The sequence below is a fragment of the Eptesicus fuscus genome, chromosome 8 (assembly GCF_027574615.1).
Source record: "Eptesicus fuscus isolate TK198812 chromosome 8, DD_ASM_mEF_20220401, whole genome shotgun sequence".
Taxonomy (NCBI): domain Eukaryota; kingdom Metazoa; phylum Chordata; class Mammalia; order Chiroptera; family Vespertilionidae; genus Eptesicus; species Eptesicus fuscus.
This window is the reverse complement of record NC_072480.1, coordinates 76,094,217-76,115,763: the sequence shown is the minus strand read 5'-3', so window position 1 is coordinate 76,115,763 and position 21,547 is coordinate 76,094,217. Positions and strand designations below refer to the sequence as shown.

General features: G+C 47.6%; 1 protein-coding gene across 1 annotated transcript in view; it reads left to right on the top strand.

Moving 5' to 3' along the window:
* RASA3 (RAS p21 protein activator 3) overlaps window positions 1-21,547 on the top strand; it is a 115,930-nt gene that overhangs the window by 47,983 nt on the left and 46,400 nt on the right. The window contains exon 3 of the mRNA XM_008143904.3: window positions 12,593-12,696. Coding sequence (XP_008142126.1) covers window positions 12,593-12,696 — 104 coding nt within the window. The remainder of the gene's footprint in view (window positions 1-12,592; window positions 12,697-21,547) is intronic.

The following is a 21,547-nucleotide window of genomic DNA, read 5'->3' as shown; positions in this document are numbered from 1 at the left end:
TCTGTGATGTTTTTAATAAAAACCCAGTTGTTAATTAGAAAACACTGACTTTGAAATTAAGAGAGTATATAGATAACATTTTCTCTGCTGACATTTACTCTTCTACCTAATTTCTCAAGTGAAAGCTTTTTAAAAAATGTTTTATTGATTTTAGAGGGAGAGGAAAGTTAGAGGGAGAGAGACATCAAACGGCTGCCTCCTGCATACCCCCTACAGGGGATCGAGCCTGCAGCCCTGACCAGAATGGAACCAGCAACCTCTAGGTGCATGGGACCATGCTCCACCCACTGAGCAACACTGGCTGAGCTCAAGTTAAAGCTTTAAAAATTCTTTCTGATATAAATGTAGACCTCTGGCCCAGATATTCCACATCAGCTAGAGTAGATGGACCCATCCCCCCACAATCCTGGGGTACACCAGGCGGTGAGATCCATCCCTCCATGATTCTGGGGTACTCCAGGTAGGAAACCATGTCCCTCACAATCCTGGGGTGCTCCAGGTGGGGCATTCCAAGAGGTGAGATCCATCCCTCCAAGTCCTGGGGTGCTCCACTCAGGGAGACACATCCTTTCAAGTGTCTTTGCATGACTGAGAGGATCAGGGATCCAGTGCACTAGGATGTTATTAGTGATAATCACATCCTCAATGGGTTTTCCTGGAAAGGCCTGATTTCTGGTCATCATAACCTTGGAGATGCTGTTTTTATGGGTGAGTCTTGTGAAAAGAATTTTCCTGGCTAGCTTTATGTAAATCACATTTTCTGAAGACCTTGTGTGCTTTCTGTCACAGCATTTATTTTTATCCTCTGTGCTAGTTTCCGGCAGCGGGCTGGTTGCGTGGCTCTGACATGGTTACAGTGTTTCACACCGGACCACAGGGTCCCAGGCTTGGTGCCATGCTTCAGTGCAGGAGCAAGGGCAGAGGCGGGTGAGGTCGGTGAGAACATCTCTTTACCACCATGCCATCCTCTCTCTCCTGTTTCTTTCTCCTGGTCTTCTGAGAAGGGATATTTGCATCCGGGGCGATTCCGTGGTCAAGGAGCCATCTGTGCTGTTTCCACATTTAAAAACGGTTTAGATGTGCAGTTTCTAAGTAAGGACTTTCTCCTCAACTCGAGAGGTGGGCGATGACCATCAACATCAAGGTCCTGGTAGTCTCAGTTGTCATGGCCTTCGGGACGCCTCACATGGACATTGGCGGAGTGGGCCTTGGGAGTTCCAGGATCTCCGTGGGATGGGTGGTGGGTCCCTGGGGTTTATGATGGCTCCAGGGACCCCCTGGGTCCAGGGTGAGCCTGCAGCATCCTGAGCATCCTCTTCCTGACATCCAGCTCCAATTTCTCCTTCTGTTTTTCCTAAGTCACAGGATCCCAACTCATGTCCGAATGTGAGGATTCTCTCAGAGCTTTGCAGGAAAGCTCAGCTGATGGCGAGCGCTGGTTTGCTTTCTTTGCACATTGAGCGCCTCCTGCACACCGAGGCCCAGGCCCAGGCCCGGTCGGGGCTTATTGGCAGTGTGGTGCCAGGTGTGGTGGCCCCTGTAGGGGAGACTGTGGGTGTGCCCACAGCTGGATGGGCTTGCACGGGGAAGGAGCCAGGTCTGACCTCACACCCCTCCTGCCCTGTCTGCCCTCCCTGAGTGGAGCATTAGGGTGTCTCCCTTCCTTTCTCCTTTGGGAGCTGTGGGCTGGGCAGTTTCTGGGCTGGCCGGATGCTGGAGTGTATGGGGTTACGCTGCGCAAGTTAGAACCTTTTGCAGGAGACCCTACAAGCTTTCCCCACAGGATGCCCATCCCTCTCCTCCTCTGGGCTCCTTCCTGACACTCTTCTCCTCTTTCAGGGCCTTTACTGGCCAGCCTGTGACTCAGACTTCTAAGAACTGTTGTCTCAGTCACTGTAAAAAGTGCGGCCAAGCCTCAGTAAAGATGGTCTGATTGTAACTTGTTAAGAACATGTGATTTCCACCTGGGAGACACGGGGAGTGGGAGGGGAGAAGCTGCTGTGGACGACAGGTCTTGGCATTTTGGGAGCTGTGTGCAGTGGTGTGAGCCATGCACAGCATCCAGTGGGCCCACCATAACCCTATGGATAGGAGTCTTGCAGATGGGGAAACTGAGTCTTGGAGAGGTGAGGTAACTTGCTCGGGCCCCTTGGAACTGGGTCAGGCCAGGAGATACAGGCTGCCGATCGCCCATTGAGGGGGTGGTCGTGGCCAGTGGACTCTGGTTCCGACACACAGATGTCCAGCTTGGCTCCTGGCCCTCCAGGAAGAGCATGAACAGCTTCCTGCGAGTGTTTCCCAGCCCCGGTCCTGTACCGGCCCCATGTGGACTTCCTGTTCCTCTGGCCTGGCCTGCAAGGCCGGGCTGCCAGCTGTTCTTGGTGTCCCTGTGACCTGGCAGCGGCCACCACGGACCCTTCAGCGCTTCACGGAAAGCGTCCGCAGCCCCAGTGCTCGTGCTGCGACCCTGCAGTGCAGGCTGTGATTGGCCCAGGTGACAAAACCCGTGGGTGAGTCCAGCCGGGACACTTCTGCCCCAGCATTTGGACAAAACCTGCTCCGACCTCAGATTCTCTCCTTCCCTGCGGGAGGGTTAACTCCAGTCCCCACTTAAAATCTGCAAGACGCTGTGCAGCACGCCATGCATTTCTTCATCCTGTCCCGTGTGGTGACCGAGTGGCTTTCTCTCCGGGGAGCTGCCTCTCCGTGGGGAGGCTGCTGTGAATAGTTCAGGCGGTGACATAGGGGTGAGGATTAGAGTTCAGTATGAGACTGAACACCTTGCCTTTCAGTAAGATGCAATATCTTTTCGGGAACCTCAGGGGAAAAAACCCACAACCGTTTGTAATGAAAGATGCCGAGGGTCCGTGCTGCACAGGGGTTTTTAAGTCTCCATCTAAAGGAAATGAGAGGCGGACTTAGCAGAAACCAAAATGTCTTTCCTCCTGCCTCTGAGTGCCTGCAGGATAACTGTGGCTGCAGGAGGCCCCTTTCTGGAACTCGATCGGCAGGCCTTCCCATGCCAGGTGCAGCACTGCCTGCTGCAGATATTGCACCCCAACAATCCTTGTGGGGTGCAGGCTACATAACTTCCTCCCCATGCCCGGACCTTTGGTTTCATGGCATTTTAATCTAGCTGTTAATTAATGATTTAACCACATGCACATTTTATTAGCTGAGCACTGAGCTGTTCCGAGATAGGCTGGTGCCCTTTTTGGAAAACTGGCCTCGCTTACTTGGCTTCAGTTCACGCTGGGCCGGGAAGGAAGCGAGCCCTGGGTTCCCCTGGGAGCCACGACCCACTGCTTCTGGACGCTCAGCCCTCGGCGGTGGCCTTCTCTGTGGTGTCTCCATAGCTCAGGCTTCGAGGCACAAAGACCATCTTAAGAATAGCCCTCTCACAAAGAGACGCAGTGCGGGCTCCCTATTCCTCAGCACGCAGCCTTTCTCCATCTGCCCAGACTGCGGAGCAGCTCCTCAGCTCCCCCACCGCTCCCCCTGACCCCAGAGGTTGGGAAATAGATGCAGGCATTTGCGAAATAACATGAAACCGGGGAAAACCAGGCTCCCGGCTGTTTTCTCACGAGCAAACATCGTTGAGCAGTGGCAAGCAGCCGTGGTGTGGGATGGGGCGTGCCAGCCTCGCAGATGCTGGGAAATGACTCACGGAGTTTTCTCTGTTGGGCCCCCAGTGCAGCCCCGTCTCCACCTCTGGGCCGCACATCTGGGCTGTGGGAGGAGGAAGAGGCCTGCAGAGCGTTCCTTAAAGATCAACCTGGTTTTCTGCAGGTTTTGTTCTTCTTTCCTTAGAGTTTGCTTGATTCTGTGAAACTTCATTTGCGCTCCTCTCTGTAATTACTGGGAGCAAGAGCTTGTCACTCGGGCCGGCCTCAGAGGCGGATGCCGCTGCACGCATTATGTTCCCTCTGTCAGACAGTGGTATTTACGGCAAGCCAAGTCCTTTGGGCGGCGCTTTTCTCTTTATTTGGAAAGAGGGTTCTGGAGCCCCAAGGCTGTAAGTGGGAACCGACAGTGCAGGGACATTCATCACGCCTCTGACTGGGCTGACCTTGGGCTGGGGACAAAGCCGGGCCTGTGGGGAGAGGTACCCCAGGTTAAGCCTCCACTGGGAAGGGGAAGCCCAAGGCTGTGTGGCCCCTTTGAGTCCACCAGAAAGAATGTATTGTCTTGCCAGGCACATGCAGAGGGTGGGGGTGTGAGAACTCTCCCTGCTCCCAATCACTGACAGTCTCCTTTTTCTTTGGGCATGAACTTCCCACCCTGCCGCCCAAGAACCGACGAGTGCAAACTTTCTTGTTCACTAGGAAGGAGGGGTGGGTTGTCCAGGTGACCACTGTGGTGGTTGAAGTAGTTGGCACGTGGGGTTTGGGGGGCCTTCATCACTTCTGTCCTCTGTCCGCAGGGCTAGAGGAAGGGGAGGCCGGCTGTGTGGCCCACCCCCCTTATACCCCATGTGGGTCCTTCTGAAGCTGGGAGGGTTGAGATGTCCCGAGAGATGCCATGTCAGGGCTGAAATGGTCCTGCTGCGGGCAGCGTCCGCTCCTTGCCCAGGGACCCTCTTGCTCTTCTGGTGGCTCATATGTCAGAAATGGCAGGATCACATGCCCATACTTGTCCAGTGATGGCAGATAGTGTTAGCAAAGTTGTGGTGTTTCTAGTTTAAAAAGATATTCCTTATTTGTTGTGCTTTAGTTATTTGTCTTTTAATTTGCAGAGTAAGTTTACAAGTTCTCGGTGGATTAATATTCTGAGCATGGAAATTATATGAAAGATGGGCATTTAATAGGAGATGGGCCAGAGGCATTTTAATAGAAAATGCTCATATGCACATGAAAGATATTCAACCTCAACAATAATTTAAACTTTTCAAATGAAAGCGGTGTTGTGGTTTGTTGTTGTTGTTTGTTGGTTTGTTTTGCCGTTACTTTAGCAAAGTTTGTAAATACTGGTAAGACTCTGGGTTGATGGGCGTTAGGGGTAAATTGATCCCCCCTTCTGGAGGGTTATATAACATTATGCATTAAAACCTTAGGACAGTGAATACTCTCCTGCCAAGCGGAATTTATCTTAAGGGAACAATTGGAGAGCTGTGCAAAGACCCCCTACCCTAGAGTCTCATTCTGTGCTGCTCCTAATGATAAAAGTTGGGGAGGACCCAGCTGTCCATCAGTGTTGGAATGGGTGAATTGAGCAGTTGTCGTTCAGACCTCAAGTACTGTGTGGCTGCTAACATTTTATATACAGACTAGAGGCCTGGTGCACAAAATTTGTGCACTGGCAGGGGGGTATCCCTCAGCCCAGCCTGCACCCTCTCCAATCTGGGACCCCTCGGGGGATGTCCTACTGCTGCTTTAGGCCCAATCCCACAGGCCTAATTGACACCTAACTGCTCCCCTGCCGGCCTAATTGCCCCCAACTGCCCTCCCCTGCTGGCCTGGTCACCCCCAACTGCCCTCCCCTGCAGGCCTGGTCCCCCCCAACTGCCCTTCCTCCCTTGCAGGCCTGGTCGCCCCCAACTGTCCTCCCCTGCAGGCCTGATCCCTCCCAACTGCCCTCCCTCCCCTGCAGGCCCTGTCACCCCCAACTGCCCTCCCCTGCTGGCCTGGTCGCCCCCAACTGCCCTCCCCTGCTGGCTATCTTGTGGCAGCCATCTTGTGTGAGGGTGTGAGGGTCAATTTGCATATTACCTCTTTATTATATAAGATAGATAGATAGATAGATAGATAGATAGATAGATAGATTTCAGAGAGGAAAGGAGAGGGAGAGAGAGATAGAAACATCAATGATGAGAGAGAATCATTGATTGGCTGCCTCCTGCATGCCACACACTGGGAATTGAGCCCGCAACCTGGGTATGTGCCCTGACCAGGAATCAAACTGTGACCTCCTTGTTTATAGGTTGACGCTCAACCACTGAGCCACACCTGCTGTGCAAACATTTTATGTTCTTATTTGGAAATCTGTCCATGGCATGATGTGAAAGGAAAAAGCTGACTACATATCAGGATATATAATATGATCCCACTTTTATTTTATTTTAGTATATTTTTATTTATTTCAAAGAGAGGAAGGGAGAGGGAGAGAGAAAAACATCAATGATGAGAATTATTGATCCGCTGTCTCCTGAACCCCGCCCTCGCCCCCCCCCCCCCCCCCCTCAGGATCAAGCCAAAACCCAGGCATGTGCCTTGACCGGGAATTGAACCCTGACCTCCTGATTCTTGGACTGATGCTCAATCACTGAGCCACCAGCCAAGCAATCCCACTTTTATTTTAAAAATATGTGCTTCTGTCTACCTCTATTTCTATTCTATATACATACATCTTTAGAGAAAAAACAACTCTAGGAGGAATACCCTACAATGTTAATTCTGTTTTTTGCTTTGTGACATCTTTATGTATTTTAAAAATAGTTTTATTGAGATATAATTCACATACCATATAATTTACCCATTTAAAATGTACAACTCTATGGTTTTCAGTATATTTAGAGTTGTGCAGCCATCACCACAATCAATTTTAGAACATTTTCATCTCCCTAAAAAGAAACCCATTCCCTTTAACTGTCTCCATTTCCTGCCAACACCCTGTTACCCAGCCCCTGGCAGCCACTACCACTTTCTGTCTACAGATTTGCCTATTCTGGGGTTTCATGTAAATGGAATCCTACACTATGTGGCCTGTGGGTCTGACTTTTTCCAGGCTCATCCACTTGACAGCATGCGTCAGGGGTTTGTTTCTTTCTGTGGCTGATACTATCCCAGGGTTTGGCTGGACCACATTTTGTTTATCCATTCATCTGTTGATGGACATTTGGGTTGTTTCCATCTTGGCTGCTGTGAGTTATGCTGTTAACTTGCATGTATGAGTTTTTGTGCGGACATGTGGTTTCATTCCTCCGGGTATATGCCCAGGAGTGGGGTTGTTGGGCCATGTGGTTACTCTGTATTTACCATTTTGAGGAACTGCCATTGTTTTCCAAAGTGGCCATTTTGCATTTCTCTAAGCAGTGAATGAGGGTTCGAATTTCTCCACATCCTCACCAACACTTGTTATTATGTCTTTTTTATTCTAGCCATTCTGGTGGGTCCAAAGTCCTCGATAGACTGTCATTCTTAAAAAGAAAAAGTACATATTTTTTTTTGTTTTAGTTAAAATGAAGTATTCTTTTGAAAGCAAACAAAATTCAGATCATAAAGGAGTAAAAAAAGAACATGGAGAAATTCTAAAAATTTACACATAAGTCTAATTATGAATCAACTTACTGTGAAAAAGGATGTCTTCCTGGGATACATATGCCAAATGTGGGGGAAGGATTAGGCATAGTCTATAGGCGATGGTGCCTGCAGACCAAGCCTCCACAATAAATGGCCCCTGACCTTCCAGGTCAGCGCCCATCCCCCGTTTAAGTCAATGACATACCCTTCATGTGTGTGTCTTTGAATCTTTTTGTACACACACACACACCCACATAGGCACACACATGTGTGTGCACATGCATCCCCCACACATACCTCCATGTGCACAGGCACACCCACACACATCTGCACATTTGCACACACCCATACACATACATACACACACAATTTATGTGTACACGCACACACACGCACACACACATGCACATACACTTTCACTGACCTACTTTCTGGAGTGTCTTTTCTCCTGAGTGTCAGAGGGTTTCCTGTAGACTATGTCATTAATCTTCACGATGTTTTAGGCTCTTAGTCACACGTCGAATAAGTGGGAACTAAGAGAGCTGGCATTCATAGGAGGAGTGGGTTGTGGAACTGGAAGTTAACCCAGTGCATCACACTCCTGTGGAGTCTGTTGACATCAGACAGAGCCTCACTAATGCAGACGACGAGTCACAGGAAGGCGCATCAAGGCAAAAAGTCCACTGGGGAGAATAAGCTTAGATGGGGTTTTTGAATGAGCATTTGTTAAACTATGGACCTTTAGTGGATGGAAGTCTTAGGCATCTGCTTTCCTTGAAAGATGGAAGGAAAGTTCTTGTTTTTAGATGGCTACTTCTCTGAAATACTCAGAACAATTTAAGCACTTGAGATCTCCCTCTGAAGATTTTGTTTTCATTACAAAGAAATGGTTTTCTAAGTAAAGTTCACCCAGTCTCTGGACAAATTTTAAAAAATGATGAAATCAGTTAAATGCAAATGAAAGTTGTATTGTCATCAAGGTATGGGTCCGAGTGAGAAGAGGTGGGTGTTGCCTGGTCTCCCCGCCTTGGTCCCACAGCTCCCTCCTGGCGGTGGGGGGCGGGGATGGGCATGGCTGTCACCTTTATCCCTTCCCTCCCTTCTAGTGTCCTTAGCATAGCAGCAGTCAGTCCCTGTGTCAGCCCAGGTCAGGAGAGCATCTGTCTGCCAGATGCCCCCGATCCTCGTTCCTAGCGAGCTGCTGTGTGATGGCCCAGGAGAACAAAACACCACAATCACTACAATCGGTGTCGGCTGGACAGGTGCCATCTGGAGCCCAGGGCAGACCACATCTTCTGGCTCATCCGGCCCTGTCTCAAGGCCCTGCTTCAACACAGCCTCTGCTTCCATCATCCTGTGTCCTTCTCTGGCTCTGACCCCTCTTCTGCCCTGAGATCCATTGGGCCCACCTGGATAGTCCAGGATGACTTCAAACTCAAGATCCTTAACTAAATCCCATCTACAAAGTCCCATTTGCCATGTGAGGTAACATATTCACAGGCCCTGGGGATTAGGACCTGGACACAGTGGGATTCAAAGCCGCACACTATTTCTTTGCCTGTAAACATACACTAGGTAGACTGGCCGGTGCCTCAGTTTCCCCACCTTGTGAGGGCTAAATACAGTTGACCCTTGAACAACGAACTGTTGGGCTCCACTTGTCCGTGAATTTTAAAACCCGTGTTGTTCAAGGGTCAACTCTGTTTGCTACCTGTTGGGGCTCAGAACAGGACCTGGGATGTCATGGGTGCCCAGGTGAAGCTGGCCATCCCACTGGGGCACAGGTGCCCAGGAGGCTGGTCCAATGCCCAGAAGGCAGGAATTATTTTGGCTCCTCTTCTGAGGGTGAGCTGTAAGGAGAGGAGCTGGAAAAAGGGCTATAAAGAGTCCTCTTCATGCTATAGGAATTAAAAAAAATTTTTTTAATCTTCACCTGAAAATATTGATTTGAGAGAGAGAGAGAGAGAGAGAGAGAGAGAGAGAGAGAGAGAGAGATCAATTGGTACCCCCCCCCCCCAACCCACACACACATGCCCTGACTGTGAATCAAACCCACAACCCTCTGGTACACTGGATAGTGCTCCAACTGAGTGCACCACCTGGCCAGGGCTGTAGAAAAATTTTAAAGTGTAAAATTGAGCAATTTTTAGTAAATTTACAGAGTGTGTCATTATCACTATATTCATTTTAGAACACTCGAGAAGAGCCCATTGCAGTTACCTCCCTCCCACCTCCAGCCTCCCGTATCCACTGACCTACTTTGTACACATCTGCTTTTTCTGGACATTTCTTATAAAGGGAATATTAAAAAGGGCGTTGGATTTTTTTTATTTGCATCTGTATTCGTTCACTTAGCATGCTTCTGAGGTTCATTGTAGTGGCATTTCTTAGCACGTTGTTCCTTTTTTTTTTTTTTGTCACCAAACAAGAATCTATTGTATGGATTTACCAGATTTTGTTTTTCCATTTGTCACTTGACATTTGGGTTGTTTCCACCTTTGGGCTGTTGTGAATAATGCTGCTGTGAACATTCGTGTATCCGTTTTTGTATCGATACATTTTCATTTCTCTTGGGTATTGCTCGGAGAGGAATTGCTGGGCCCTGTCATCACTCTGTGTTCAACTTTTTAATACCCTGCCAGACTGTTTCCCGAAGTGGCTGCACTAGTTTGCATTTCCACCAGCAGTGTAAGAGGGTTCCAATTTCTCCACATCCTTCCTAATACTTGTTGCCATCTTTTTTATTATCGCCATCCTAGTAGGGGGAAGTGGTATTTTGTCAGTTAATTTGCATTTCCCTGTTGGCTAATGATGTTAAACTTTTTTTATATGCTTGTGGATCATTTGTCTGCTTTGGTGATATATTTGTTCAAATCTTTTGCCCATTTTTCAATTGAACTACTTGCCTGCTTCTTATTACACTATAAAAGTGTCTTTTTTTTCATGTATTCTGGATACAAGTTTTATATCAGATACATGATTTGCAAAGATTTTCTCCTAGTCTTTCTTTGAAGCTTCATAATAGTGTATTTTAAAGCACAATATTTTTAATTTTGATGAAGTTTGGCTTACTGATATTTTTTTCCTTTAGAAATTGTTTTGATGTCATATCTTAAAAATGTTTTGCCTTCCTCTAGGTTACAAAGATTTATTTCTTCATAGTTATAGTTTTAGTTGTTGCCGTTTTAGCCCTTACATCTAGGTGTGTGATGACTTCGAGTTAATTTTTTGTGTATGGTGTGAGGTCGGGATCTGTCTGTCCCTGGGCCAGGACCACACTGTCTTGATCACTGTCACTTTGCAGTAAGTTTTGAAACCTGGAACTGTGAGTCCTCCACCTTTGCTCTCCTTTCTCAAGCATGTGCTGGCCGACATGGGTCCTTTGTCTTTCTAGCTGGAAGGACTGGCACACTGGTTGGTGTCTGACATGGGCTGTCAGACCTGCTGGTTTCCCCGCCTCTCTCAGCCTTTCCTCCTCACTGACTCTCTTGCCCTGACTCAGTGTGTTTGGGTCCAGACATGGGCAGTGCCCGCCGTGGGCCCGTTCTGGACCCCAGACTTGTCCTTCTCCCTCCTTGCCTACTGCTTTCCTCTCCTGCACTGTGCCCCATCCCTTCTGAACCGGGTTTCATTTCCCATCATGCCTTACTTCTGTGATGGCTTATTTGCTTCTCCCCCTTCTCCCTGCGATGACCCTGGAGCTCCTCAAGGCTCCAGCTGTTTGTGCTCATGACCTTCAAATAACGGTGTGTCGTGCCATAAAAAAGTCTGTATTTTATAGAATCAGTGACATTTGTCAATTATGGACGTACCATTATTTTATGTACACTAAAAAAAAAAACAATGCTAATTAATCTATGAAGCAGTTTTTTCTGACATTGATTGTAGGATACATTCTGATTTCAGAGGTGCTAAACTTGAAAATACGGCCGTGGAGCTCTCTTAGTTGGGAACTGATTCTCTCCTCACCCCTCCACCCTATTGTCATGTCTGTGTCACTCACAGTAAACTTTCACTAGGAGACACTCATGGTATCAATTCTTTCCATCTCTCTTTTCATACTCGGTCAGCAGCCTACATCCCTCTTTCTCCTAACAAAATGAAGCACACTGTTTTAGTTTTCACTTGACTATTGCATGTTTCCTGTGCTGGACCTTAGCCATGAGCATGCGTGGAAGTGGAATCATGCCAGATTCCAAGGTAGTTGTAGGTGTGTGCGCTGAAGTAACTGTTCCATTTCCTCCCTGGTGGATGCAGGTATGGCGGGGGGCGTGTTCTATGCACATTCACCGTGGCTTCCATGAACCAGTGTCTGTTCACCTCAGGCTGCGCCTGGCTAGGACGGCCCCAGGGTTCCGGCCCCTCAATTAGAATTTTTAGTTTATTTTGAGTCTCCACCTGTGGGTGAATGAGCCTCAGGGTCTGTGTGGACAGTTGGCTGTGGTGGGTAAGGCTCCTCTCCCCGGCGAGAGGTGCGGATGGTGGCCTGGTCGGAATTTAAACCCGACTCCTGGAGAAAGGGGAGCGCTCTGTACCATCTGAACGCTGGGTGAGGCCTGCGACCTGCCACCCCGACCCTCAAGATGGTTAGCAGCCCTGGAGCATTTGTGCTGAAGCTGGACACACACAATAGACATGGCTTTGTTAACCTTTTCACTCGGATGTCGAGTGTTACTCGACACGGTTAGCATTAAATCCCGAGTAGAAGAAAAAAGCAAGCGAGTGCAAAGGGTTAATGCCACGATCTCTCTGGTGTTGAGCTCTCTGGTTTCCCCGAGCTGTCGCCAAACCAGCACAGCAATTCATTCATTTGACGCAGCGATTTTCAACCAGGGTGCCACAGGAATTTTTAAAACATGCAATACCTGACTGTTAGGGCACTGACCTCTTTTTTCTTACGTTGTCAAATTAAAAAGTGATAACAGTCAACACAACAATAGCTGTCTGGTATGAATGAATCAAAATTATACCTATTTTTTTTTTGTCAGATCAGCAAAAACTATATATTTTGGTGTTCCGCAGAATTTTAGTAATTAGTTTACTCGGGCCACGAGATGAAAAAGTTGAAAACCGCTGATTTAACGTGACATGCCTTTAGTGCTGGGGCCACATCTTTGAAGATTTTTACAGCCTGTTCACTCTTAAGTTCATTTACATCCCAGTTAAGAAGCTGCAATTTCGTGTCTTACAAGCGAAACGTGGAATGGCGTGTTTGTGGTGCTTAAAAATGAGTGCACGTGTGTGCCCCAGGTCGGTGCTTAGGCTGCGCCCCCACCACGATGCTCACGCCACGACTGAGGACGAGGCCATCACCTCGCGGAATCTAACGGTGCTCATTCTGTTTCTCTGTCCAGCCCCTTCTATGGAGAAGACTTCTACTGTGAAATTCCGCGGAGTTTTCGTCACCTGTCCTTTTACATCTTCGATAGAGACGTTTTCCGCAGGGACTCCATCATAGGTAGGTACTTCGGTGGGTGTCGCACTCTGGTGTGAGCGGATGTCTCTTCCAGGCATCCTGTCTGAGACAGCAGAGGCGAGCGGCGTTTTCAGCCTGGCCTTTCTGGCTGTGCTCAGCCGCAGCAGGAAGCGGCCCGGGCAGCCGGCTAGCCTGGCGGTGGCATCCCCCAGGGCTGGCACAGGCCGCTGAGTCCTGGCCTGGCAGCCTGTGGAGGGGCTTCACAGCATAAGATCACGTGGGAGAGACCAGCACACGCCAGCAAAGCCTTGGGAGCTGTCCTTGAAGACGAGGATACAGTAACCTCAAACCTTCTTCAAATGGCCCCCGGGGGCTCCTCCAGGGGGCTGTGTGCAGGGGAGAACCCCTCCCCCATCCCCAGGCCACCCCTGTTCCTGACTCCAACACCCTCCATAGGCCATCAGATGGTATTGGATGCTCTCAGAGGCATTGGGATGATCTTATAGGTATTGGGGTCTTCACAGAGGCATTGGGGTGCTTTCAGAGGTATTGGGATATTTTCAGAAGTATTGTGGTGTCCTTAGACATATTGAGGCTCTCAGAGGTTTTGAGTTCCTCTCAGAGGTACTGGAGTGTTTTCAGAGGTATTAGGGTGCTCTCAATATTGGGGGGGTGTTCTCAGAGATATTGGGGTATGCTCAGAAGCATTGGGGTGCTCCCAGGAATGTGGGGTATTAGCAGTATTGGGATGCTCTCAGAGGTATTGGGGTATGCTCAGAGGCACTAACATTTCAGTGGGGGACTCCTAGGGAGGGTGAGGCCCAACCTGAATGTGGAAGACAGGTGTGGAATAGCATAGAAGCTTCCCAAGTTCAGTAGTGCGCCTGTGTTCCTATTCATGTTTACTGTGGCCCCAAAAATAGAATCGAGAAGTCAAACATGAGCACGATTGTAGTTGCTGGAATCCAAGCACCATGTAACGTCCGTGTGGTGGCCTTGGCCTTTCCTGGGAGGGAGGCTCTTGGGTAGAGTACTTGGCGTTTGAAGTGCACTTGAGTCACGCAGACAGTTGATCACCTTTCCTCTGGATCAGGCTTGGGGTTCCGAACGGCTCCTGCTCACTGCCCAGACCTCTTGAGCAGGTCACCCACATAGCCAGTAGGGATGTTTCATCAAGACCGCAGCAGCCTCCCAGCAGCACACAGTACAGTTGGCCGCCTTCCCTGCAGCTCTTGCTCAGCCTCTGGCCTCACCCACTCTGGCATTCACTCCCAGCCTGCTGGGCTTCTACGCTGCCTCCTTAGTTCTCAGCCTGTGGGTCCACTGCTCTGCAGGATCCCTGTGGTGTCTCGAGGAATCTCGGATGCATCATGCTGAACTCAGAGTGGCCACCAAAGGTTCCTCATTGCTGAGTAAACCCTGTACCTGCTGCTTCCTCACCCTCCTAGCTGGCCTGCTGAGACTTGGAGTTCAGTTCCTGCAGGTGCTGCCACATCACTCTACACCAAACATGTCAAACTCAAAGGCTAAAATGGGCCAAATAAATGAGGCATGTAGCTCACAGACCGCGAGTTTGACATGCTTGCCCTACACCGAGCTTTCGCTTGCTTGGACTGTAGCCTGCATGGCCTCCGAATTTGCCCCCCGAGAAGATAAGACACGCCTCCCTTCACTCCACGGCCTTTTCTTCATGTGGGCCGTAAGCATCTCCTCCCAATTAAAGCTGACCACTGACATCCCACTGTACTTACGAAAAAACTCAAAACATGGCTAGGGCCCAGAAGTGACTCCATCGTGTCTGTCCCCAACATCTGGCTTTGGCTTAGGAGGCAGTCACTAAACATTTGTGAAAAGAATGGACAATTTTTGAAAATACCTCTACGCATTCCATTTATTCCATTTTAGAAATTCAATCTGTTTTATAGATAGTTTCCCATCTGAAGAAACTCTTTTCTGGAGGTTCATGCTTCCATTTTAGAGCCTGATTTATTTTTTAAAATATTGCCAAGTTTGAGGCCACACTGTCTGATTTGGCCTGGAGAAGGAAGTCCACACACCCTAGCATGTAGTCAAGGCCTTTCATAGTCTGACCACATTGTCCTCTGGGCTTAGCTTCTCAATGGCCTTTCTAGCCATCTCAACATAAACGCACGTGTGCATTCACACACATGTGTAGCACCCCACTTGTGCCCCTGTGCAGGCCTCTACCCTCTTAACACTAGAAACCTTTTTAATATATCTCAGTTTTCTGAAACCTGACTAGTCCCACAGTGATGAGCTCAGATGCTTTTTATCTTCAAGCAGCATGCTCCTCCTTTGCTACTGGGGAATATGTTAAAATCCAGGTATCCAAGCCCCCACCCATGCTGGTGGATCCAGATGGTCCAGGGGCTGAACATAGAATTCCAGTTTTATTAAGTTTCTCAGGGTGACATTTACAGTTAGAAGGAAACTAACATGTGCTGAATGCTTATATATGCCAGGCATAAAAGCATGCCATTTATCCTTTGTATTAACCCCAGGAAGTAGATATCCCCTCTATTTGCTATATCAAGAAGAAACTGAGGCTCAGAGAAGATAAGACACTTGTCTGAAGATGCATAGCTAACAGGTGGTGAGCCAACAAGTCAGACATTTCCTGTCATATTTCTAGAGAAGTGAGTACCAGTGTTGGCAGAGACTTGGGAGGAGAAAGGTGTCTACACCTGCTTAGTCATCCCATGAAGTCAGCTCCCTCCCTGAAGACTCCTCAGTGGGTGCTGCCTATCCCCAGAACTTGCTCTCACTCTGAATCTAATTCTCATCCTGCCTAATGTGAGAGAGGTGGCTTCCCAGAATTCAGTCTGAACCTTTTATATTTTAATCAAGCATTTGGATAGCATTTAGATTTATGCTTTCTCTGGGACTCTGACGATGTGTGAGTGTGAGAGCGTTCCTAAACCTAAGTGATTTGGACAGACTAGAGGAAGGGAAAGCACTAGTCACCTTCTCTGCCAGAATCACCAGATCTGCGGGGTCTACAGCAGATGGGGAGCTGGAGAAAGTGACATACACATTTGCTGCTCTGCTCTCCAGTTGTTCCATGACCGGCAGAGAGGGGATGTGCCTTAGTACCCCCTCCTCAGCCCTCCCCTTTCCCACACCCACCTCCACCCCCTCCCTTTCCTTCCTTTCCAATCTCATGCTCCATCGTTTCCTTCTCTCCTTCACCCTGTTTTCCTTTTTAAGATCTTGGTCCACATGTGAATGTCTCCTTTAGTCCATGCGCGTGGCTTATTTCCTACCCTGAGTCATCTCCATGAGCCATCACAACGCCTCTTACTTGATCTATTAAAGTTGGGCAAATAAGGCTTCCAAGACATTACAAACCTAGGGCTTAGCAAAGAAACAGGTGGGGCAGTGGGGAGCCTTTATACAGAAGCAGGACGTGTTGATGCTTGCTTTATTTAGGCTAGGGTGGCTTAGTTGAAGAATAATAAAACTTTATGAAAGTTTTATCAAGCATTCATGTGTTGAGACTTAAGTGAACTCTGTTGCTTATACTAAAAACGTGTTGCATCTATGTAGATAGAGATTAGTGTCTGATCCTAGGAAGTTAAACCCAACTATCCGATATTAATGAGCCATCTGGTGTGTCAATGAGCTGCACTTTGGTTGTCATTTCTTCCATCTTCCATGTTCTCACTCTGGAAGAATGGTAAGTGCTGCCTGTTTTTTCTGCAACTATCTGGCAGGAATTCGTATTGTAGGAAAGGAGGAGACATGTAAAGTGAAGTATCTGGTGCATATCTGTTCTAATCATGTATGTAAAAAATACTTAGCACTTACTATGTGCAGGTATTGTTCTAGGTGCTTTACAAATATTGACTCATTTCATAATTCTGTGAAGTAGGTGCATTTTTCAGATGAGGAAACTGGTACAGACAAGTCACACGGCTTTTGGGTGGTGTTCAGACCTTGGCAGCCAGGTTCCCAAGTCTGTGCTTCTGAGCTCTTGACCTTATTTCAGATTATGCTTCATTGCCTGTATTTAGAGGCAATAGTTGATTGAATGTGGAGCCTGATAGGGGGCGGGCAGGGAAGGAGAAGTCCAAGGTGGCTTCTGGTTATGGGTTTACAACACCAGGTGGGTGGTGGGCGGTGGGACATAGATGGAGCTGGAAAATGGTAGATGGGGGTGGTGGTGGTGGAAGGTGGGTAGGAGATGGTGATGGCAGAATGAGTTATTCATATCAGAACAAAATGTCATCCTCCATGACTTACTACTACCATCCCCTCCAGGGAGCTATAGTTTGCTATCACCATCCTCCATCCTCCTCTCATTATGTACCAACTACCCAACAATTATCATTCATCTCTGTCCTGTATGACTCTCCACTCATCACCTACCATTTGCCATCCACCATCACCATTCCACCACCTTTCACTCATCACCTGCCATCTACAATCCACTGCCACCCATCATCCACCATCACCACTCATCCATCATGTACTATATTCCACCATCACCATCCACCACTCTTTACCCATCATGTATTGTCCACTACCTGCCATCGATCATTTGTCTATCTTCTACCTCTCCAGCTTTGACTTACTAGCTACATCTGTAACCATCCATTATCTACCATTTATCATCACTACCACCACTCCCCCCATCACCATGCACCATCTACCATCACTGTTCACCCTCTTCCATCATCCACCATTACTGTTCACCACTCCTACTCATCTATACTGGCTACCTTCTACCACCACCCACCATCCACTACCCACCATCACTATCCACCACCTTCTACCCATCACCTACGATCCACCAATCATCTGTCCTCCACCATTACTTACCATCCACCATCCTTAAGCCCTCCTCCTATCCCTTGACCCACCATTCTTTTCCCACTACCACTGTCCACAATTTTTCAGCTCCATCTGTATCCTGCTACCAAAAATTCACTTGGTGGAAACCCATAACCCAGGAGTGATCCTGGATTCCCCATCCCCATTTATCTCTGTCTCAGCCCCTGACATACATCTCCTCTTTATTGGAATGGGGCCATGTGATTGTGGAATACTTCCTTTTTAGGTGTCTACATGTAAACATCAGAGCCTCGCAGTAGATTTACTTTCCCCTGGAGAGGGTAGCTCTCTGCAGGCACAGGATAATGTGTGGTAGATGTGGGCCTAAGGCCAGGGAGCCCTACTGCGGCCAACCCTGTTGGTAAAAAGTGGATACTCATCCTCTTCCACCAAACGCTCCTTTCAGCTTGCGCCTCCTCTGGTGTGAGCCACCTTGAGTGCACCCGCCCTCCTGCTTTCCCAGTCCAGGGAAGACGCATGGGTGGTGGGTTTCCACTTGACAGATAACAAGAAATTCAAAATCAAAAACTCTAAAGGCAGCTTCGGTGCTGTGGTAGCATAAAGTGGTGCTTATGGCGGAATGATCCAGGCCACTGGTGTTGTTTCTGGCAGTATAGCCCAGAGCTTCCCACGCTTGTTAAAATGCAGGTGCTGATGCATGGGTCTGGGAAGGGCCTGAGAGCCTGCATTTCCAACGGATAACATTCTTGGAAACTGCTGCGATTTAAGTAGAAACACCTGGAGTTTGTTCAGGAAATACTTGGCATGGATCTCCTAGGAACTCAGATAATTTCATCTGACTTCATTTTAATATGGAACTGTGATAGGAGCTTTCCAACGGAATCCTTAACGCTGAAGGAACTGATAAAGAAGGGTTTGCAAGCAGACAGTGCACACTTTCCAGGTCTTGAGGGATCTCCGTCGGTGTGATGGGCCTGGAATTCAGATCTGACCGTGGGACTCCACTGCTCAGGTCCTGCAGGTCTCCCTTTGCCTCAAGATGACTCCCAAACCCTTAGCTGGGCGTTCAAGCCCTTAGTGATTGCCCTGCCGAGGGCTTCCTCCTTCCTGACCCCCTCGATCCCAGACGTGGGCCCAGGTCCTCCTGATTCCTTCCAGTCTCTCTCCTGGTGCCCCCTGCCTCCTGGCCTTGGCTCACACTGCTCCCTCTGCATGGCGCCTACCTCTGGCCCTTTACCTCACCCTCATGCCCACCTGGCTACTGCTGCCCATCTGAGACCCTGGTTAGCCAGAGACAACACCTGAGTGAGCTGCCCTTCCATGTGTGTGTTCTCCGTGGCTTCACCTGCTGGAGCATTTCTTTTGCTTTTTGTCACGTGTTCATTGGACTATACTTCCTATGGCCTGGAGCTCCTTGAGGGTTTATCTCTATCCAACACCTACTGGGTGCACCAAGGTTTGTTCAAGAAGGGATGGAAAGAAGCAGGAGAGGGAAGAGCAGAGTGTAGAATCTTAAGCTGCCCGGTTAAAAGTTGACATTTTACCCAGTGACGCTGTGGCTGCATTGGATACACCAGTGTGATAGGTGAAAGTGAATATGGAGAAAGAGTATTGGCCTTAGTAATTGGCTCAGATTATACTAGAATGAAGAGGATATCCACTAATACTTGGAGGCATAGAAAAACTTTTTTGAGTAGTAATCCTAAGGAAAAAACATGTTTAAATATCTTTGTACGTTTTAATCAGAGAACCTGGTCACATTGGTTCTGGGGTTAGTTCCCCTTAAAATAATCAAAATAAGTTCTTTATTAATCATTCTGTTTAAGGTACATGGTAGTTTTGAAGATAACCAGCAAAATCATGGCTTAGCCATTCTTGGTGGCTTTAAAATTATGGTGTGTCAGTTGCAATTGGACTTAGATGTTTTCACTGTCGTTTTTACAGCTGTAAAAATAAGTGGCTGTCTGAATCTCCAGGAATAATTTAAAGTTATGACTAGTAATTATGTTGTTACAGTATGAGAAGCCAAGTTCTAGGGTATAAATTTGTATCACGGAAATGAGCCCAGTGTCATCGGCTTCTCACGGTCTCCTGTGTCTGATCTGCTGGCCTCGCACCAGCAGGAGCCCACACTCACCTTCAGGTTTTCCTGGTGCAGTTGCACGTGTGCCCCTCTGAGGGTCGAGTCCAGGAGGGAGGGGTGTATCCAGTGAGGGTGCCACCAACTTTGTTCTTTTCCAAACTCTTTTTGCTATTCTAGGCCTTTGAATTGACATTTACATATTTTAATCAGCTTCTTTTAAAAAACATTTTTTTTCAACTACAGTCTATATTCATAGCATTCTGCACCAGTTTCAGATGTACAGCAAAGTGGCTGAAAAACCATGCACTCTACAGAGGTCCCCCACTGCCCAAGTACCCACCTGGCCCCATACACGGTTATCTCAATATTATTGACTATATTCTCCATTCTGCAATCCGCATCTCTGTGACTATTCTGCAGCCACCAATTTGTTCTGCTTTTTTTACCCAGTCCCCACTCCCCCTCCCTTCTGACAGCTGGCAGTCTGTTCTTTACGAGTCTGTTCTTTACAAATCTTGTTTCTTTGTTTATTTTGTTCATTAGATTCCACATATAAGTGAAATCATATGGTATTTGTTTTTCTCTGAGTGGCTTATTTCACTTAGCATAATGCCCTCTAGGCCCATACATGCTGTAACAAAAGTTAAGATTCCTTCTCTTTTACATTGTGTAAATGTACCACAGCTTTTTTTATCCACTCATCTACTGATGGACACTTGGATTGCTCCCATACTGTGACTATTGTAAATAACGCTGCATTGAACATAGGGTGCATATATTCTTTCAAATTAGTGTTTTGGGTTTCTTCGGATATGTTCCCAGAAGTGAAATTGCTTGGCATGAAGGCAGTTCCATTTTTAATTTTTTGAGGAACCTCCACATTGTTTTCCATAGCGGTTGCACCAATCTGCATTCCCACCAACAGTGCTCGAGGTTTCCTTTCCTCAACATCCCTGCCAACACTTGTTGTTTGTTGATTTATTGATGATAGCCATTCTTACAGGTGTGAGGTGATATCTCATTTTGGTTTTTATTTCTTTGATGTTTTATTAACTTAATTTCCTAAATGACTGAGATTGCTTTGATCTGTAGGTTAATTTGGGGAGAATTAACATCTTAAAATTTCAGTCTTCAGATGTTTCGACATGGTATATCTTTCCACGTACTTGGGCCTTCTTTAATTTCTTTCATCAGTGTTTGCAATGTGTTTTCAGCATACACATTTTGCAGACATTGCACACACACACACACACACACACACTTATTTATTTATCCTTATATATTTTGTTTTTGATGGAGTAGACAAAGATTTTTTTTAGGTAGTATACTAAAATCACAAGCCATAAAACACCATTTTGTGAAAGATACTGTCGTTGTTTTTCAATTTTCAATTTTTATTGTCCTTCTATGCATAAACACAATTGATTTTTATGCATTGACTTTGTATTCTGCGGTCTTACTAAACACAGCTATTCTACTAGCTTGTCTTGTAGATTTTCCTATAGATTCTGTGAGTAAAGACTTTTATTTCTTCCTTTCCAGTCTACATGCCCTTGTTTCTTTCTCTTGCTTTCATGCACTGGCTAGGATACCAGGTTGAACAGGAGAGATGAGAACAAACTTCCCTTCCGCTGGCTCAATCTCGGGCAAGTGTTGGGCTGTGCCTCATTGAGTCTGCTCTTAGTCGGCTTCCTGCAGGTTTCACCCCATGATTCGCCTTCCCCCAGGTGCTCTGCCGCCTCTGTACCTGGTTTCCCACATCACTTGCCCTCTGATGAACTACCTGGTGTGCTCTGTCTTCTGAACAGACCCTGACAGGTACAGCACCCACGGAGGAAATCATACACGGGGATTTTCGTGGTGAAAGGCAGGTAGCGCCACTCTGTCTAAATGAGAAAGTGAGGCCCAGAGTGGTTTGGCGAACTGTTAATTTCACTCTGATAGATTGGGACAGGCCTGCGGATTAAGGCATTTAAGTCAACACTGTGGTTGTGG